The 16,679-nt window shown below is 37.4% G+C and overlaps 1 protein-coding gene across 6 annotated transcripts in view; it reads right to left on the reverse strand.

Annotated features, from left to right (window-relative positions):
- Window positions 1–13,112: 13,112 nt before the first annotated feature.
- SOX5 (SRY-box transcription factor 5) overlaps window positions 13,113–16,679 on the reverse strand; it is a 960,413-nt gene continuing 956,846 nt past the window's right edge. For 2 of the 6 annotated variants that reach the window (XM_036251468.1, XM_036251466.1), the window contains exon 16: window positions 14,361–15,302. In XM_036251468.1, the coding sequence (XP_036107361.1) occupies window positions 14,999–15,302 (304 nt within the window). In that variant the 3' untranslated portion in view covers window positions 14,361–14,998. Of the gene's footprint in view, window positions 15,303–16,679 lie in introns of all 6 variants that reach the window. The other 4 variants (XM_036251467.1, XM_036251463.1, XM_036251464.1 and 1 more) reach the window with 3 other exon arrangements.

Here is a 16,679-nt window from a genome sequence, read left to right on the forward strand (position 1 = left end):
CCTCTGAGACATTAATAGGATCAATGCCTGTAGGCTGAGATGTAGTTTGCCTGGTTCTGGGGACAAGTTATCAAGTGTCAATGAGAGTCATTCTTTAAAATGTATTTAGCAATCCCACTGATGCCTTTACATTCATTTAGTTATTTTAAACTAATTTTCAAACAATTATTCTTGCAGATTAGAATAGAAGATTCATTGGTGTGGAATTATGCACCAAACCCATTAGTGGCCCTGGCTGGTTTGGCTCAGTGGTTGGAGCCTCAGCCTGCGGACCAGAGAGTCCCAGGTTTGGTTCCCGCTAGGGGTACGTACCAAAAAAGAAAAAGAAAAAAAAAACAAAAAAACATTAGTGAAGGCCCATGTCCATCACCCATCCATTCATTATTTTATGACCTTATTTATTCAAGATAATAAATACAATATTGTATTTTCAACAATATTTTTAAAGTATATGCAGCTCACTGACAAAAAAGCATGAATGATAAATTCTACTATAATGATCAAGATACATTTTAAAAATAAAATAACAAAGAAGGGAAAGATTTCACTGAAGGTACTTAGAGAACCATGGCAAAACTATACTACAATGATATGAATTACACTTACCTTGAATCCTTAACCGAAAAAGAAAATGAGATTTATCATTTTTTTCTTAAAGTTGAGTCTCAAAAAGATCAATTACTTACCTAAAGTGGCTTAGTCACTACAGGTAATGTCAGATTTTTGAATCCAAGCCATGCGTCTCCAAAACCAATGTTCTTTCCACCACGCTACGCTGGTCCTCTTGTCCTTGGGCCTGTTGTAAAGATTTCTTTCCACCCTTCTGCTTATTTGTTTTTAAGACCGTTGTTGTTCAAGGTATTTCATTTTGTGGACCCTCCTTGTATTTAAATTCAAAGAACTATATAGGTACAAAGGATTTTTCTTTTGTCGAGGGAATAATTAGGTCTAGAAAGACCCAGGCGTGAAGAAGCCGGATGAAAGAGTGGCCAGATGGGAGAGTAGATCACAGAATGTCTGACCCTGAGGCAGCCTGTTCTCAAGAGCTGCGTGCGGCTCAAACTGAGGGTGGTCAGCTGGTCTGGGGGAAGGAGAAAAACTTAGCCCAAGTTTGATTAACAAGCATTTTGTTCCCATTAATCGGGGATCACAAGTAGTTAAGGTAATCATTTATAAGGGCAAAAAAATTTCATTTTAGTCTAGTCTTATCATCGTTAAGGGGGGGGGGGCGGTAGCATCCGTTAATTTTACGTAAGTTATTCAGGGAGGGGTGCTTCCTTGCAGTAAATCCTTTTCCAGAACACAGAGGGTGGGGGAGATTCCTTAAGCTTTGCCATTTTCCAGGAACACAGGGATCAGGTAAAAGTCAACACTGTCAACTCGGAGTAGAAAGAAGTGTTATCAGTGGGGTGTCCTCTATGTCCCCACCTATTGCCGGTGGAAGTGGAATTCCTGTGATGTCACAAGAAGAGGAATTTCCTGAAACTCGCAGGGGAGGATGAATGATATTTGTTTGCCTGGAGTTAATCCCCTAAATTTCCAAGCTCCCATCTCCCTCTGTCCCGCTGTGTAAAAAATCCAATCCTGTCTTCAGCAAGGCAAGACTTAAAGTCACTGCCCAGAGTTTCTGCTCCACACCGAAGCACAGTCCCATCCAGCATCTGGCTAGTTTAGCTTGTGTGCCCAGTTGCAGTCCATTGTGCGCGGTTCTCAGGGCCATGACGCCGTGTGGCTGCTCAAGGCCACGTGGCTATGGAGGCGCACGAGTGAGTGTGGGTCGCGGAGCGAGGTAAGAGACAAGAGAGAGAATCTTTGTCTGGGGCGTATGGCCTTTCGGGATTTTGCAGACTTGCAGTGGTGCCACCCCCTGGCCAATTCTTGTTTTCTTAGGTTAGACTGAGAGACAAGCACCTTTCCTGTGTCACCCAGACTTCACTGCTCGTGCACCCTCCTCCCTTCCCCCAGGGATTTGCAGGGATCGGACTGGCGGTTCACTGGGGGGCATGAAGTGGCAGCTTCCTGGTGAAGCTGCCCAGATGACCATGCTTTTAGTGTCTGACCTTTCCTTTTGCTTTCTTCCTATGTTAATATTAGTTAGCTAATTATGATGATAACAGAAGGATATATCTTTGAGAGATGAGATGAGAGTCTGATAAGGGGCTTATGGAAATGATATCTGATGTCCCCAGATATGCAAAGAAATATTGTGCAAGCTCTGTGGATTAAATCATCATGGCTGGTCCTCCTCCATTATAATAACAGAATATTTATCTGCCACCACGCCAACTCTGGATAGTAAGCAACTCGAAAGATCATTTGCCTTTCTTTTCTGTCTTCCTAATACCAGACATCAAATAAATGCCAAAATGAACTTGTGTTTTTAGTTCTTATTCTATTAATATACATCATTTTTATAGAGACAGCACAAGGATCTTAGTTGATTGATAAAGCAAACATGAACTTAGTCTGTGGATTCCTGATGCAGCAATGGGAAGGAGCCCCTGGGACTCCAGGCCCACGTGAGGCAGTGCTTGGAGGAGGGGCTGTTGCTGGTCAGCCTCAACTGCAGGAACCATCAGAAGGGCCACAGGAAACCCAGCAGAAGTCATCAGTGCTGGAGAAAAGGAGAGGAAATTCCAAAGTTCCCAGTGGAAATAAAGCATGAGTAAACTGAGATTAAAAATTGATCAGATTAGAGCCCTGGCTGGTTTGGCTCAGCAGTTAGAGTGTTGGCATGTGGGCCAGAGAGTCCCGGGTTCAGTTCCAGCTAAGGACACACGTACCTCGGTTGCAGTTGTCCCCGGTGTGGGTGGCAACTACTCGATGTGTCTCTCTCACATCGATGTTTCTCTCTCTCTCTCTTTCTCCCTCTCTCCCTCCCACTCTGTCTGAGGATGAATGCAAAAATGTCCTCGCGTGAGGATAAAAAAAAAAAAAATTGATCAGGTTAGAGAAATTAAACACAATTGTAGGACAGAACACATTAATTATGACTAGGCATGAGCTATGCTTTTTAAGCTTATTGTTTAGTAGTACTGCAAATGACTCAGTGTCATTGTTGCTGGGATCCTTGCTTATTAAAGTCTTCCCTTCCCAAGTACTAAAAAATAAAAAAAGAATTCCTTCTGAAATGGTACGTCATTAATGAACAAAAACCTATTTGGTCAACATTGGGGTGGCTAAGGAGCCTCCACCTTTGATTGAATCAACCAGACCACAGTTACACAGGAATTGGTCACAATTAGGATGTAACCTGACCACCTGCTTCTAAATACATATTTACATACTTGTTGGGAAGATGTGAAAAAGAAAGTTTTACAGAAGTACTTATTACCTACAGGTGGAAGTGAATATACCCTCACAATGGAATGGCAGTCTGAGTTTGGGTATTCTGGGTATTCTTCCTAGTATTCAATAGCTTTAGTAAGGTTTTTAGCAAGTTACACAGTGTGAACTCAGAACTCCTGTTGCCATGATCTAAGTCAAGGAATAGCTGGAGGCCCCCAAAGTCCTGTCTTGCGTACACTCTACTGTCGGAGAGAGAAGAGGCACAGAGGAGGAGAGAGGAAGCTCAAAGCGATATCCCAATTTAGAGAAAAGCCCACAGAGGACATGCAGTGAGGTAGTAAAAGCTATATGAGGTACAAGAAAATAAATAAAAACAAGGGAGAAATTATTATTCTCATTGATTTATTGTATTATTGTGGAATTTTCTAATTGTATGTTAGTTGTTTATTTGTAGTTAAACTCCATGGTTCAGGAAATATACTGTCAATGATTTTTTTCTGGTGTAGTACCCTGTCAACTTTGGTTCAAGTTCCACAAGCACTTGAAAAGATAATTCTATTATCATTGGGGGAAATGTGCTATATATGTCAATTAGGTCATGTTTGTTCATTGTATCACTCAGACCTTCTGTATCTTCACTAATTTTCTTCCAGCTTGTTCTAATAGTCATTGAGTGAACTATATTAAAGCTTTTTGTTATGCTAGAGGATTTGCATATTTCTTGGTTTAGTTCTGTCATTTTTTGTTCATTTATGTCATTTGAAGTTATGATTTTTAGTATATATATATTTTAACAATGTTATATCTTCCAAATAGATTGACTCTTTTATCATTTAAAATATATTTATCTTTTGTAGTGCTCTTGTCTGAAAGTTTTCTTTGTCTGATATTGGTAAAGCTACAGTAGCTTTTCTTCATTAGTGTTTGCATGATGTATCTTCTTCCATCATTTTACTTTCAACTATTTTGAGTTATATTTCTTTTAGTAGCATGTATTTTATTTTATTCAGCCTGACATTCTAGTCTTCCTATAGATTAAATTTTTTATTATTCTATTTTTTCTTCTATCAAAAAGTTTGTTATATATTATTTCACCATTCTATATGTTGTTGCTCTAAAGATCAGAGCACGGATCATTGTCTTCCTGAGACTACTATATAAATAATGTCTATTTATTTAAAAGTTGACAAGGCATTGTGTGAAGATCCAACTCATTTACATTAACACACATATTTTACCGTTTCTAATAATCTTCATTTATATCTACAGTTTCATTTTCCCATGTAGAATCATTTTCTTTTATCCTGAAGTACTCTCTTTAACATTTCTTGTAGTCAGATCTGCTACTGTTAAGTATGCCAAGATTTGTCTGAAAGTTGCTTTATTGCAACTTCTTTGTGTTTGGATAGTTTATAGAATTCTAGTTTAGCAATATTTTCTTGCAACACTATAAAAATATGATTTTATTATTTCTAGATTCCATTGTTTCTATTGAACAGTCAGCTGTAAGTCTTATTGTCTCTTTTTGAATGCAATGTGTTTTTTCCTCAGGTTGCTTTTAAGAATTTATCTTTTTACTTAACTTTTAATGGTTTCATTATAATGTTTGTAGATGTGTTATCTCCTCCATCTATTTTCTTGAATATATTACCTATATTTCTGTTAAAGTATTCGTTTGCTAACTTCAATATCAGTATTATTTTTGGGTTTGCATCTACTGTTTGTTTTTTGTTTTTTTCTTGATTATTAGTCTTTGTTTTTGTTTTTTTGCCTTTTTATGTATTTAAAAATTTTTTATTTCTAAATTTTTAATATAAAAGAACTACAAGAAGAAGAAGAAGAAGAAGAAGAAGAAGAAGAAGAAGAAGAAGAAGAAGAAGAAGAAGAAGTCACATGGTTTCATCTTCTACCAGAGTGAAGTTGCCCATTCTTGTGTTAGCTAGGGTAAAGGGCTGCTCACTTTACTCTTATCAGGGATTTGGCTGTGTCAAGGTTGCTGGGAAAATTTACTAATACTTAGAGTACATCTATTTTATCTCAGAATATGATTTCCCCAAGCTTTATTTGTGAGCATGGTGGGCATTTATGTCATCACCATGAAATACTACAGGGGATTTGGTTCTCCCTTTCTAAAATATATCCAGCTCAACTTTCCAGTATCCTACTCCTTGAAAATAAAATCTGGGAAATACCTCGAGAAGGAGACTGACTGATGTCTTGAGGCAGGCCCCATATTTCTGGTTCTTTATTTCCTGTGTATTAAATAACAACAAGAGATTTTAATATTTCTTTTAGAAACTTTTCCTATAAATCTCCAGCATCCCTCACAGCCCCAGAACTCATCAAAAAATTAGTAAAACCAGTCTTGCATTTGAGGTCCCTCGAGTTTCCAATTTGTCACTTCAGATCCACACAACTACTAGGTTGGTCTCTTTTTCAGCCAGAAGTTGCCAAGTCTTTTATAGCATCCCAGAATTTGTTGATGTCTTCATTTAATAAAAATGACTAGCAATTATGAGCTTCACATTGGACAGATCCTTGCTTTTCTGGAGCTGTGGTTCATCTATTCTCACGTCTTCCATGGTTTTCTAATGCCTTTACAACATAATTTTGCAATTGTCTAGATTTTTCTAGTTGTTTCATTGGGAAGTTGTCCATTTACCACCTACTACATTTACTTAGAAGCTGATGTCTCAGTAAATATTAAAATAATTACTGTTCTCATTCAAACTTTTGTATAACTTACAGTTTCTGATTCATTAAATATTCTTATATTATTTTATTACTTAATGTGTGTTAGTCTTATTTCCTTGGAATCTAGAAATGTTGAGGGAAAATGTTATATCTTGCATAGACCTATCATAATACTGAACATAACATAATCAAAAGCCAATTTGAAAGATCTAATAGTTGAAAAATCTAGTCTATGTGACGTGATACTCATCACAATCACAATGCTTCCAGATTTATCCTTGCAAATCCGTGTCTAATCCATATATCCAGTTATCTATTCATATGCATACTATCTCTCTCTCTGACCCCCTGCAAATCGTCTTTATAAAGCTCTGCTCAAGGACTGATAGAGTAAGCATATATGAAACAAATCTAGAGCTTTTGTAAATCTGCTTACAAAAAAGTGGCTCTTTGCATTGTTTTTTATCCCTTAAGTGTGAAATCCATTGGAGAATTTAGGGCAATGAAGGTTTATTTCTCATGATAAACTTGCACGCTTCCTTCAATTAAGAAATGATAATCCTCTAATCCATGTGGTTTCTTTTTTGCCCTGACTGCTATGAAGAAAAAGCTGTGATTGAAGTGTCCTTCTCAGTTAGTACACACACACCCCGCATACACATCCCCCTCTTGTAAAGAGTCAAAAGGTAGATATAAAGATAAAAAATAAAAAGGAATCATACACACCTATATGCATGTGTGTGCATGTGTGTTTGTTGAGTGCATGAATGTGTATGTTCTTTTTTATTTCTTACTCTTTTTACCTTTTGTCTCTTTGCTATGTCTAACTGTGCTCACATTTTTATACTTGCATATTTATTGTAAGCCACACAAATTTTGAAAATGGGTAAAAGAGCTTGTGACCTTATATGAAGCCAATATGATGAAATAGGGAGCCAGAGACTTATCCACTTTGATAAGTGCTGGGCTTTTTATGGCCACCAGGACCAAGTTAGCATACTTCATTCAATATTTACCAAATATTGAATCATTAAGACAATACAAACTATACTACTTCCTAAGATTCTTTTCTTATCATTCATTTTCCCTGCCTTGTATTTTTCATTTATAAAAATGTCTAAATATCTTTCCATGATACAACCTCAGGCTTTGTGTATTTAAAATATGTATGAAAAGTAAAATTTATACAACTTTCTCAAAGTTCACCAACATAAACTTTGGGAATCTTGAAGTAACAGCTATTAAGTGAACCTTTAGCTTTTACTTTAACAATAAGATACAAAGATAAATCTCTAACAGAAAATATTACAAGCAAGGGTCTAAGATGCAGGTGACATAATATGTAATAATATCAAAGCTTAATATCTGTGCAATCACTGGGTTAGGAGGATATGGATAATTCTTTACTGAGGATGACCTACATTTTTTTCTTCAATATCTATATAGTTATAAATTTGTGTCCAAATGTTATACCAATGGCAATTTCACTTTATTTCCCAGATGTCAAATAAACTATGCCCATAAGAAAGCAGATTGCTAATTCCAGAAGACAGTGTAGCTTGAAGGATCATTTCAGAAAAAAGAAGGACAATTTGTGTAATTATTTGAGGCCTGCTAGTAATGACTGCAGTCCTAAATCACACTCAAGTTCATGCAACCACAGTCTGTAAACTTGTGCTGCAGTCGATTACAGGTTTGGAACATGAGGCATAATTAATGCTTACTGAGGGCCAGTGTTGGGACAAGATGAATAAAGTCAGTCATCTGTGTAAATAATTATCTAAATACGTTCTACGGCTTCTCCAACTTTCTACCACATGAATTTATTAAAAAGTTATTACAACAGTGTATTTTATAAACAAAAGGCTTTATTTCAAATATATTTTACAGTTTTCATGTAATTAAGATTGTTTTCAGACTTTGAAATGTTATACTAAATTGAACAGGCAATGTACAAAATGATGGTGTTTACTTAGGCCTACGGAATTCCTACAATTGCTCTGCTAATTTTTTTTTAATTAGATAAGAAGAGACATCAATATCAGTGATAAAACAACTTTCATCCTCTTGGTTATATTTTGAGTAGCAACTAAATACCATTCCATTCCATATTCACTTGCATGTTTAGAAAATGCTAGTAATAGGGCAGTAAAATCTCATATCTGTGCATCTAATTAAAAACTGATGATAGATTGTGATCATAGCTGAACTGGTTCATTCTTGGTTGTATAAGTAGTTTGCTAAGCAAATTGGTAGAACATACAAATTGTAGGACAGATGTTTAACCTATTTAAGAAAACATAACTATTTTTAAGAACTTTTAGTAATACTATTGCATTCACTTTACAAACTAATTACAATGCTTACTTATAAAACAGGTCTTCTCAGCTAGCTATTAGGTTGCTTTAGAAACTCAAGAAAAATAAATTCATTTTTTTTCATAAATCTTTTTTAACTCAGCATCGAACTAATTCATGCTTACCTTCTCCCCCATTGTTATAAATGAGGTTCCATTGATAATGTCAAGTTATAAATAGGGATTATTTCGGAGCTTTAAAATTTGGTAAGAATGACAGCATTCTGATTTTTTAAAAACGCAAATGTGAACTTCCCCCAACACAAATAACTCAAATTGGCAAAGCTGAGATAAATGAAAAAAAGAATAGTGCGTTTCTTTTCACTTCTGTCAGTATTTGTGTAGTTGTTCAAGGCATTGACAGTAAAAAAAACAATGTATTGTTACGTTTGTCCTGAGCATTCCATAAGAAATTTAAAAACATAAAGGCCAAGAAAATAATGTTTCTAAATTGGTGTTTCACGGGACAACACTAAGTGACTTCATTCGATAGGAGAGAGTGGGCGGTGGTTGGAGGTCGCCCCTCGGTGAGCCGGTTCACAACCGGACAAGAGTGTCCCCATTGGTGCGAACTGAGCGGACGAGTGTGTGACCAACGTAGCCATAGGTGGTCTATTGTAAACACCACATGGAATGTTTATTTCTCGACTTTTACAATGAATTTTTTTATTTTAAAAGAACCTCAATTTGTTTTCAAATGTTCAGGGGGTGTAGTTTGTGTGTTTCAGTTATATTTCCAGTGTTCCCCTCGCCCCTGGAGTCTCCGAAGCCTACTGCTTTGCCAATGAGCAACGCCAGAAGCAGAGAAACCACGATAACCTCTGAGCATGGTCCAGGTTGGTGGACCAAATGCCCTCAAAAACAACCTACGAAGGGACAGAGTGAGAGCTTTTTCCCCTCTCTAGCTCTTGCCTATTCACTGACCCTAAATTCTGAGGTTTGCACAGAGGCTTAAGTTAAAGTATGGCAGGCAGTAGGATCTGCAGAATATGACACGCAAAAAGGTAGCTGGCAGAGTAAAATAGCCCCACCTCCTGGTTGTTCTGAAACCTGGCGAGTGCAGAATAATTTGGAGAGCAACCGTTTTGTCTCTTTTCCTAGAGACTTATTGACTTGCAGTTGGACCCAGGAGTCTACGTATCTACCAGTTAACTCTGAATCAGGTGGTCCATGGACAAGACTTTGTAAAATATTTCTGATAAGGTATACCACGGGCAAAATGTTAGCAGAAGATATCCTAGTTATATGCTTTATGTTCATTTGCACCAGATATTATCTGACTCAGTGTCATGATACTTACTAAAAAAAAACCCAACCAAACAACTAAACCAGAAGTCTTTTAAGAAACAATTACACATAGACCTATCGAGATAGGAATGATAACTGTGGTGGAAGAGATAAGCAAAAAATGGCCACTGGAAGGAAAGGAGAATTTTTGTGTTTCACGTTTGCTAAAAAGTTGAAGGTAGACTCCAGAGGACAATAATATTAGAGTGTTTAGCAATTTAGAATATTCGTTATCCTAAAGTAGACAACAGCAAGTTGAAAATTATACTTATTAGTATCTGAAATTTTGATTTTTCTTTTTCTATACAGGATGAAAGACAACTCTGAAGTGTAGAAAACTCTCCTCAATAACAGTGTCAAGCTTGGGAAACAACATTAAGGGTGCATCCAGCTGCTGGATGTTTAAGTGTATTAGACTCAATTATACTTAGAAGAGGGTAGCGAAGCTGTATCCCTGTCTGAAGAGATGCCTTATACCAAGGTCCGCCTGTCCTTCTCGGGATGTCCACCATTAAGAACTAAACCCTCAGTTTTCTGTTCAAAGTCAACTTCAGCAAGTGGGGTTATTTATATTGAAAGCAAAATTATTTTCTATACTTTTGCTCTGTTCATAAAACTGATTACCCCTTCATAACAATAACTGCAAAAAGAAACACAGTATAATAGGTAAAGAACACATTTGCTGTTTTTATTGGTGCCTTGCATGGCAGTAATACTGAAAAAAGAGAATGCAAAAACAAAAAAACAAAACAAAAACAAAAACAGGTTGGTGGCAACCCACATCTTTTTTTTTTTTTTTTTTAAGAGTACATAAACTCCTGTTTTATTTTTATTGTGGCATGAATGATAACATAAAACCAAAACACATGAAAATATACAACTTATATTACACTATGTGTTATGAACAAAATATAAATCTATAACTCTATGTTATATTTACATAATTATTTATTTTATTAAATTTCAAGTGAGATGGTAGGTTGCACATACTTTGTTTTAAGCTCCAGGCATTTGATTGTCTCTTCTCTACTTTTTACCTTTTTTTTACTCCTAAAATCCACAATGTTAGAAGGACTAAGAGCTTTAGAGCCAGTGGGGCTATATAAATACTGTTTCAGGGAGCCAGTGACGGAGACACTGGGAGGACAGGAGTCAGTCAGTAGAAAACTCAACACAACATCATCTTCAACCTGGGAAACTGAGAGTTATGGGACATTTTAAAATTAAATACTGTGAAAGCCTGTCGAAATGAAAACGTATGCCCTACAAGACAAAGAGGTCTCCGAACCGCTTTTAGCGGGCTTCATATTTTTTCTTGCAGACCTCATCATTTTTCTTTTACTCTTACCTTGATAAACAAATATCTCATAAACCTGTTTGTAAATATACAATTGTTTATTACAATTCAATAATTTACCTACTAGAATGGTTGAAAATGTGATTATTTCTGACGTTTTAAATGTGATCAGAGAGGTTTCTTCTAGGAACAGTAACAACTTCTGGATTAAGAAAATATCTGAAATCGGACCATGAAATATCTATGCAATAATTTCACCAAAGTAAACTCTTTTATATTTGTTCCTTACATGAGGATTTGGTTTCAATAATGATTATGTTCTTTGGGGGGATGGATTTTTATACATGGTTCATTAACTCTTAACTGCGGATGCCAAAAAAAAAATTTTTTAAATCTACTTAACTAATTTAGGTACTGAAGAATATGTTTGTATTTTATCCAATTGTCATAACTAGCCAAATTATTGGTAACTAATAAATGAGCAACTTTAACTTAGTTTTCTCCAGTAATGTTCTCTTAGATTCATATTCAAACATGATTAATTTTCAGAGGAACTGATTACAACAGCCATAAAAAGAAGAATTCTGGCAGGATTACTCCTCAGTACTGGTGTGAGAGAGAGAGAGAGAGAGAGAGAGAGAGAGAGAGAGAGATGAAGAGAGAGAGAGAGATGAAGAGAGAGAGAGATGAAGAGAGAGAGAGAGATGGAGAGAGAGAGATGAAGAGAGAGAGAGAGAGAGAGAGATGGAGAGAGAGAGATGGTGAAAGGGGAGGTAAGGAAGAAACAGAGAGAGAAGGAAGATTATGTTCATTTCAGTTTGATCTTATTTTCATTTCCTCTACCTTATCATTTTTGGTCATCATGGGGCACAGGAAAAGAATGCAAGGTTTTAGGATCCTTTACAAAAATTATAAACCAATCAAATGCCAAAAAAGGCAACGTGTTAACACAGTACGTTGCTATTAATAGCACCTTTATCAAATGACTTCAAAACATTTTAAACATTAATAGAATTTCTTTTGTTTCTTTGGGGGGAAATTATCGCAAAGAAATTGTAACACCAGTGAGTGAGATGCCAGAACAAGAGAATATAATGCAGGGCCATGAACTCGCTGTTGGTTTCAGTCATGCAGTTTAGTCTCTGTGACATAAATTTAACTAAATGAAATTAACTTCTGAATTTCAGCAGTTAAAGGTCACCATTAACAATGCTGTTTTTCCTTTTCAATAAAACAAAATAAAAAACAAACAAGAAAAAGACCAAACAGAAGTGTTTTGTCAATTCACTGGTATGTGTGTTAGAATTGGTTTCAGCCATGAATGCCCTCAAGCGGCATCTACCTGGAGCTAAAACAAAGTATTCTTGTAGCCCGAAGTCATGAAATGAAAACCAAGTATTTTTATAACATGGAGTAAAATAAGTATCCAGCAAACGTGAGAGGTGAACCCACACAAATCAGAGATAATTTCTTAATGAAGACGGAGAACAAATTTTTTAAAATCTGTTTTCACATTGTACATAATAACGATATAAAAAGAAGTGTCTATTTTTCTTATCCAGAGTGCTTGAAAACAAAATGAAACAAACGAACAAACAAAAAAAAAAATTGGCTCTAGATGACTGTGGCAATTAAATAACTAAAATGACTGATGAGAGCATAAGTTAATTAAGATTGAACACGACCCTCCTATCAATTCACTCCTGTGTACTAAACACCAGAACTTGACATTATTGGGGCCAAATTGTTTAAAAGAAGAAAATTTGTGGAAGGAGAAGTAAAATTATCTGGGTAAATATGTGTGTGTGTGTGTATGTGTGAAAATTCATTTTAAATATCTAACAGCTTATTGGCTGTACTTCCAAATCAGAGCAGAATAAAATAGAAAGGGCGAAATAAATTATACATAACTTACTAATCTGGGAACAGCTGACCATTATTATTATTACTATTATTATTATTATTTTATCATCATCATCATTATTACAACACTAGCAAAAAGAGGCAGTTCAAATGAAAATACAGTCATCAAAAACAAACAGAAAAAACAAACAAAACAAAATCTCTGACATGCAGGATATGATCAGCTCCTCCAAGCAAAACCCCAGAGCAAGTCTTTTGAGAGAGAGAAAAATAAAAAGGATTTTTTTTCCTTATTTGTAAAAATCAGATTTTCGGGTAGGGATGGGGGGCGGGTGGGAGAGGAAAGTGATGACTGAAGTTAAAGACACAGCGCTTCCCAGCTACTGGTTGGAGGATTCACTGTCTGGTGCCTCTGCACAAATAATGGCAACGGACTTCCAATGAGTTTGCATTTGTTCAAGCCCTGTGACTGCCTGAGCACGTGGCTGGCAACACTTCAATACGCAGTCCCGTCACCATCCGTGGCTGCTCTATGCATGTCCTCTGCTGGGACCTCAACTTGGACTCCAGTGGTCCGTCTGACAGCGGGAGGGGTGGTGGAGGGATCGCTGGGTGCGGTCAGGCTCCACTGTGTTGGGCTGTGAGGACTTTTAATCAAATCCTGCTTTTTGGCGTGAGATGCACGTGGCCCACAATCTGAAATGCAAATGGCCTCCACCTCATGTAATGGAGAGAATGAAAAAGACCTTAGCAATTCATCAATTCCACGTCCTCATCAGGAAAGGGTGGAATTTTGAAGAAAGAAGCTAATTCTCTACTTCTGGAAAATGGGCAAATATCGTCAAGAAAAACAACCATTGTTTTGCTTGAAGGTATCAACAGGAAAAACAAACAGAAATCGTTACGTAGAGAAAGTTAGTGAAACCGACTGACCAAGGAGAAGGGACATCTGGGAGCAGTTTGCTGGTAGCTTCCATATTATACATGCACACATCTATTACACAGGGCCACCGGATTCATCCAATAATAATCATATTAGAAATTGAAAAATATAATTTCTGAGCCCTATATTGGTTAAGTTGTCATTTGAAGTGCAAAGTCAAGGTCAAGGTTGCTTCCAGACCAGTCACTTAGGAGGATGTGGGATTTCATCCCCAGGTGTGGGTTTAACTCACAATGGTCCAACGTTATTCCTATTAGTACCATAATCACACACATACATACACACAAAAATCCAAGATCAGAAAATATTTTTCTCTAAATTTCTTATGTCTCTCTCTCTCTCTTTTCACCTGAGAACAGCACCTACAGTTTCCATTAAAAAAAAAAAAAAAAAAAAAAGTCAAATCACACCAGCTGCTGGTATTTCAGGTTTTTCAAGGGATTGTCTGAGATATAACACTGTCCTAATTGAAGAAGGAATAGGACAACGAAAAGGGAAGAAATGAACTGGGTCAACCCTTCAGTACAAATTTGGCACTTGCTCAAAGATGTAGTGTGGTGTGCAATAGATAAAGTCCCCTAAAGAAAATAATCGCTTATTTTGTGATGGATAGCAAGGAAGTTAAAAACAGGCTCTTTTTCCCTCTTCGCCCCCATGCACAGACTTCCATCTTTAAAGTATAGAGATGGAGAAGGTGGAGAGAAGTAAAGAGAAATTCATCTTTCTTTTTTTCTGTCAGGTGCATTACAAAAAAACAAAACAAAACAGAAAAGAAACAAAAAGAAAAAACAAAAAGAAAACCCCCCAGAAAACCTCCCAAAACAAAACAAAACTTATTTCTTTTTAAAAATTGTAGCACAAAACAACAAAACACATTCACAAGCCACTTGTTGGCACTGTGTACCTGAGTGAGAATTTCTAGAACATTGTAGAACAAACAGCCATAAAGTTTATTTAAAAAAAAAAAGTTGACGGGTAAGACTTCAGTGCTTGGATGTAGCAGCTGAATTACTGGCATTATTTTACCCATAGCTTATTTCAATCTCTTGTTGTTGATATTGTTGTTTGCTTGTTGGATTTTTTTTTTTTTTTTTCCTTTCCAAGCCTTTTGAGGCTGAGGTCTATTAGTCAGCTGATGTCCCAACTATTTAAGACTAACAGTTAAAGTAACAGTCAGTGTATGAGAAAGTTAATGTGCTTGGCCACTGGTAAGGATGAACCAGCTAGGGCTTCTTTAAGTCCTAAGGTCACAACAATCTTTTGATCCTTATCAGTTGGCTTGTCCTGCAATATGGTTTTCACTGTCACTCCCATAATCTACATCTGGATCATCCTCTTCCTCATCGTATTCATCATAAATTTCTCCGTTGATGTCCTCAGCCTGCATCTCTTCTTTGATATGTGGCTCCTCTCCTTTCACGCCGTAAGTGCTCTGGATGACGGGCATGCCAGGCTCCGGGCTGCTGGACACGCTCGAGTGCTCTGAGGGCAGGTGAGGCGAGGGCATTCCGGCCATGGTGATGGCTCCGGGGTACACTACGCCAGCAGTAGCGATGGGAATCTGTGCTTGTTGCCTGTCGGAGAGACGCCCCGAAAGAGACCGTGGTGAGTGAATGGTTAGATGCAGGCCTTGCTATATCATTAGTCTGCTCAGTTTGTCCAATTCTAAGGCACTGATTTTCACCCAATCGCCCAACGTTTAAAAAATTGTACCCTACTTTGACTTCAATGCCTTACTTCCCTGTAGTGCTTTATAGATTAGAAGACATATCTTGGATTCTTAAAATAATCCTGTTTTGCCCTGGCCAGTTTGGCTCAGCGGTTAGAGCGTCGGCCTGCGGTCCGGAGAGACCCGGGTTCGGTTCCCGCTAAGGGCACGTACTTCGGTTGCAGTTTGTCCCCGGCCCTGGTTGGTCGTGTGGGTGGCAGCCACTCGATGTGTCCCTTCACATCGATGTTTCTCTCTCTCTCTTCCTTCCTCTCTCTCCCTCCCACTCTATCTGTACAAAAAATGGAAAAATATCCTCGGGTGAGGATTAAAAAAATAATAATAATAATAATCCTGTTTTGCCCTGGCCAGTTTGGCTCAGCGTTTGAGCGTCGGCCTGTGGACCAGAGAGTCCCAGGTTCGGTTCTCGCTAGGGGCACGTACCACAAAAACATAAATAAATAAAATAATCCTGTTTTGTTACTCTTCTATTCCATGAAAAAATTGAGGTGCAGAAAGATTAAGCAAAAGAACCCAGGTCCTTAACCCCAAGTTCACTTTCCTTCATGACAACATGCAGAAACATTGAAAAAAAAAAAGAATTATAATTCAACTTTCATGGAAACATCCTAAAGTATTAGAGCTCTGAAAGTAAAACCTTACCGCCCAGAACTTACCAGAAATGCACACTATCACTGTCCACCTAGTTCCTGACATAGTTTGAGGTAGGGGTAGGGAACAGGCCAGACTTATGAGTGGACAACCTCTGAAGCTACATGGGCCTTGGAGCTTGGAAAGAGTCTACCCTTGTCTTTAAGGTCTGTGTCAAAGCCTTAACATTTATAGTAACTTTTCAACAGGGACCCTGTGTTTTCATTTTGTACTGGGATCAACAAATTATGTAGCTGGTCCTAGCAGGAAGGGATTAATAAATGGTATTTATTCATACATTCTTTCATTCATTCATATGTTCATATGTTCACTACTCCCCAAGAAGTGTTAGGTGTCCTTCTTAGCTAAGCCATGCACTAGCATATAAATCCCAGACCCCGGCCCTGGCTGGTTTGGTTCAGCGGCAGAACGTCACACTCAGACCAAAAAGTCACAGGTTTGATAATGGCCAAGGGCAAGTACCTCTATTGCAGTTTGTCCCCGGCCCTGGTTGGGGTCATGCAGGAGGCAACAAGTTGATGTGTCCCTCTCACATCGGTGTTTCTCTCTCTCTCCCCCTCTCTCTTTACCC

The sequence above is a fragment of the Molossus molossus genome, unplaced genomic scaffold (assembly GCF_014108415.1).
Source record: "Molossus molossus isolate mMolMol1 unplaced genomic scaffold, mMolMol1.p scaffold_m16_p_10, whole genome shotgun sequence".
In the NCBI taxonomy this organism is placed as follows: domain Eukaryota; kingdom Metazoa; phylum Chordata; class Mammalia; order Chiroptera; family Molossidae; genus Molossus; species Molossus molossus.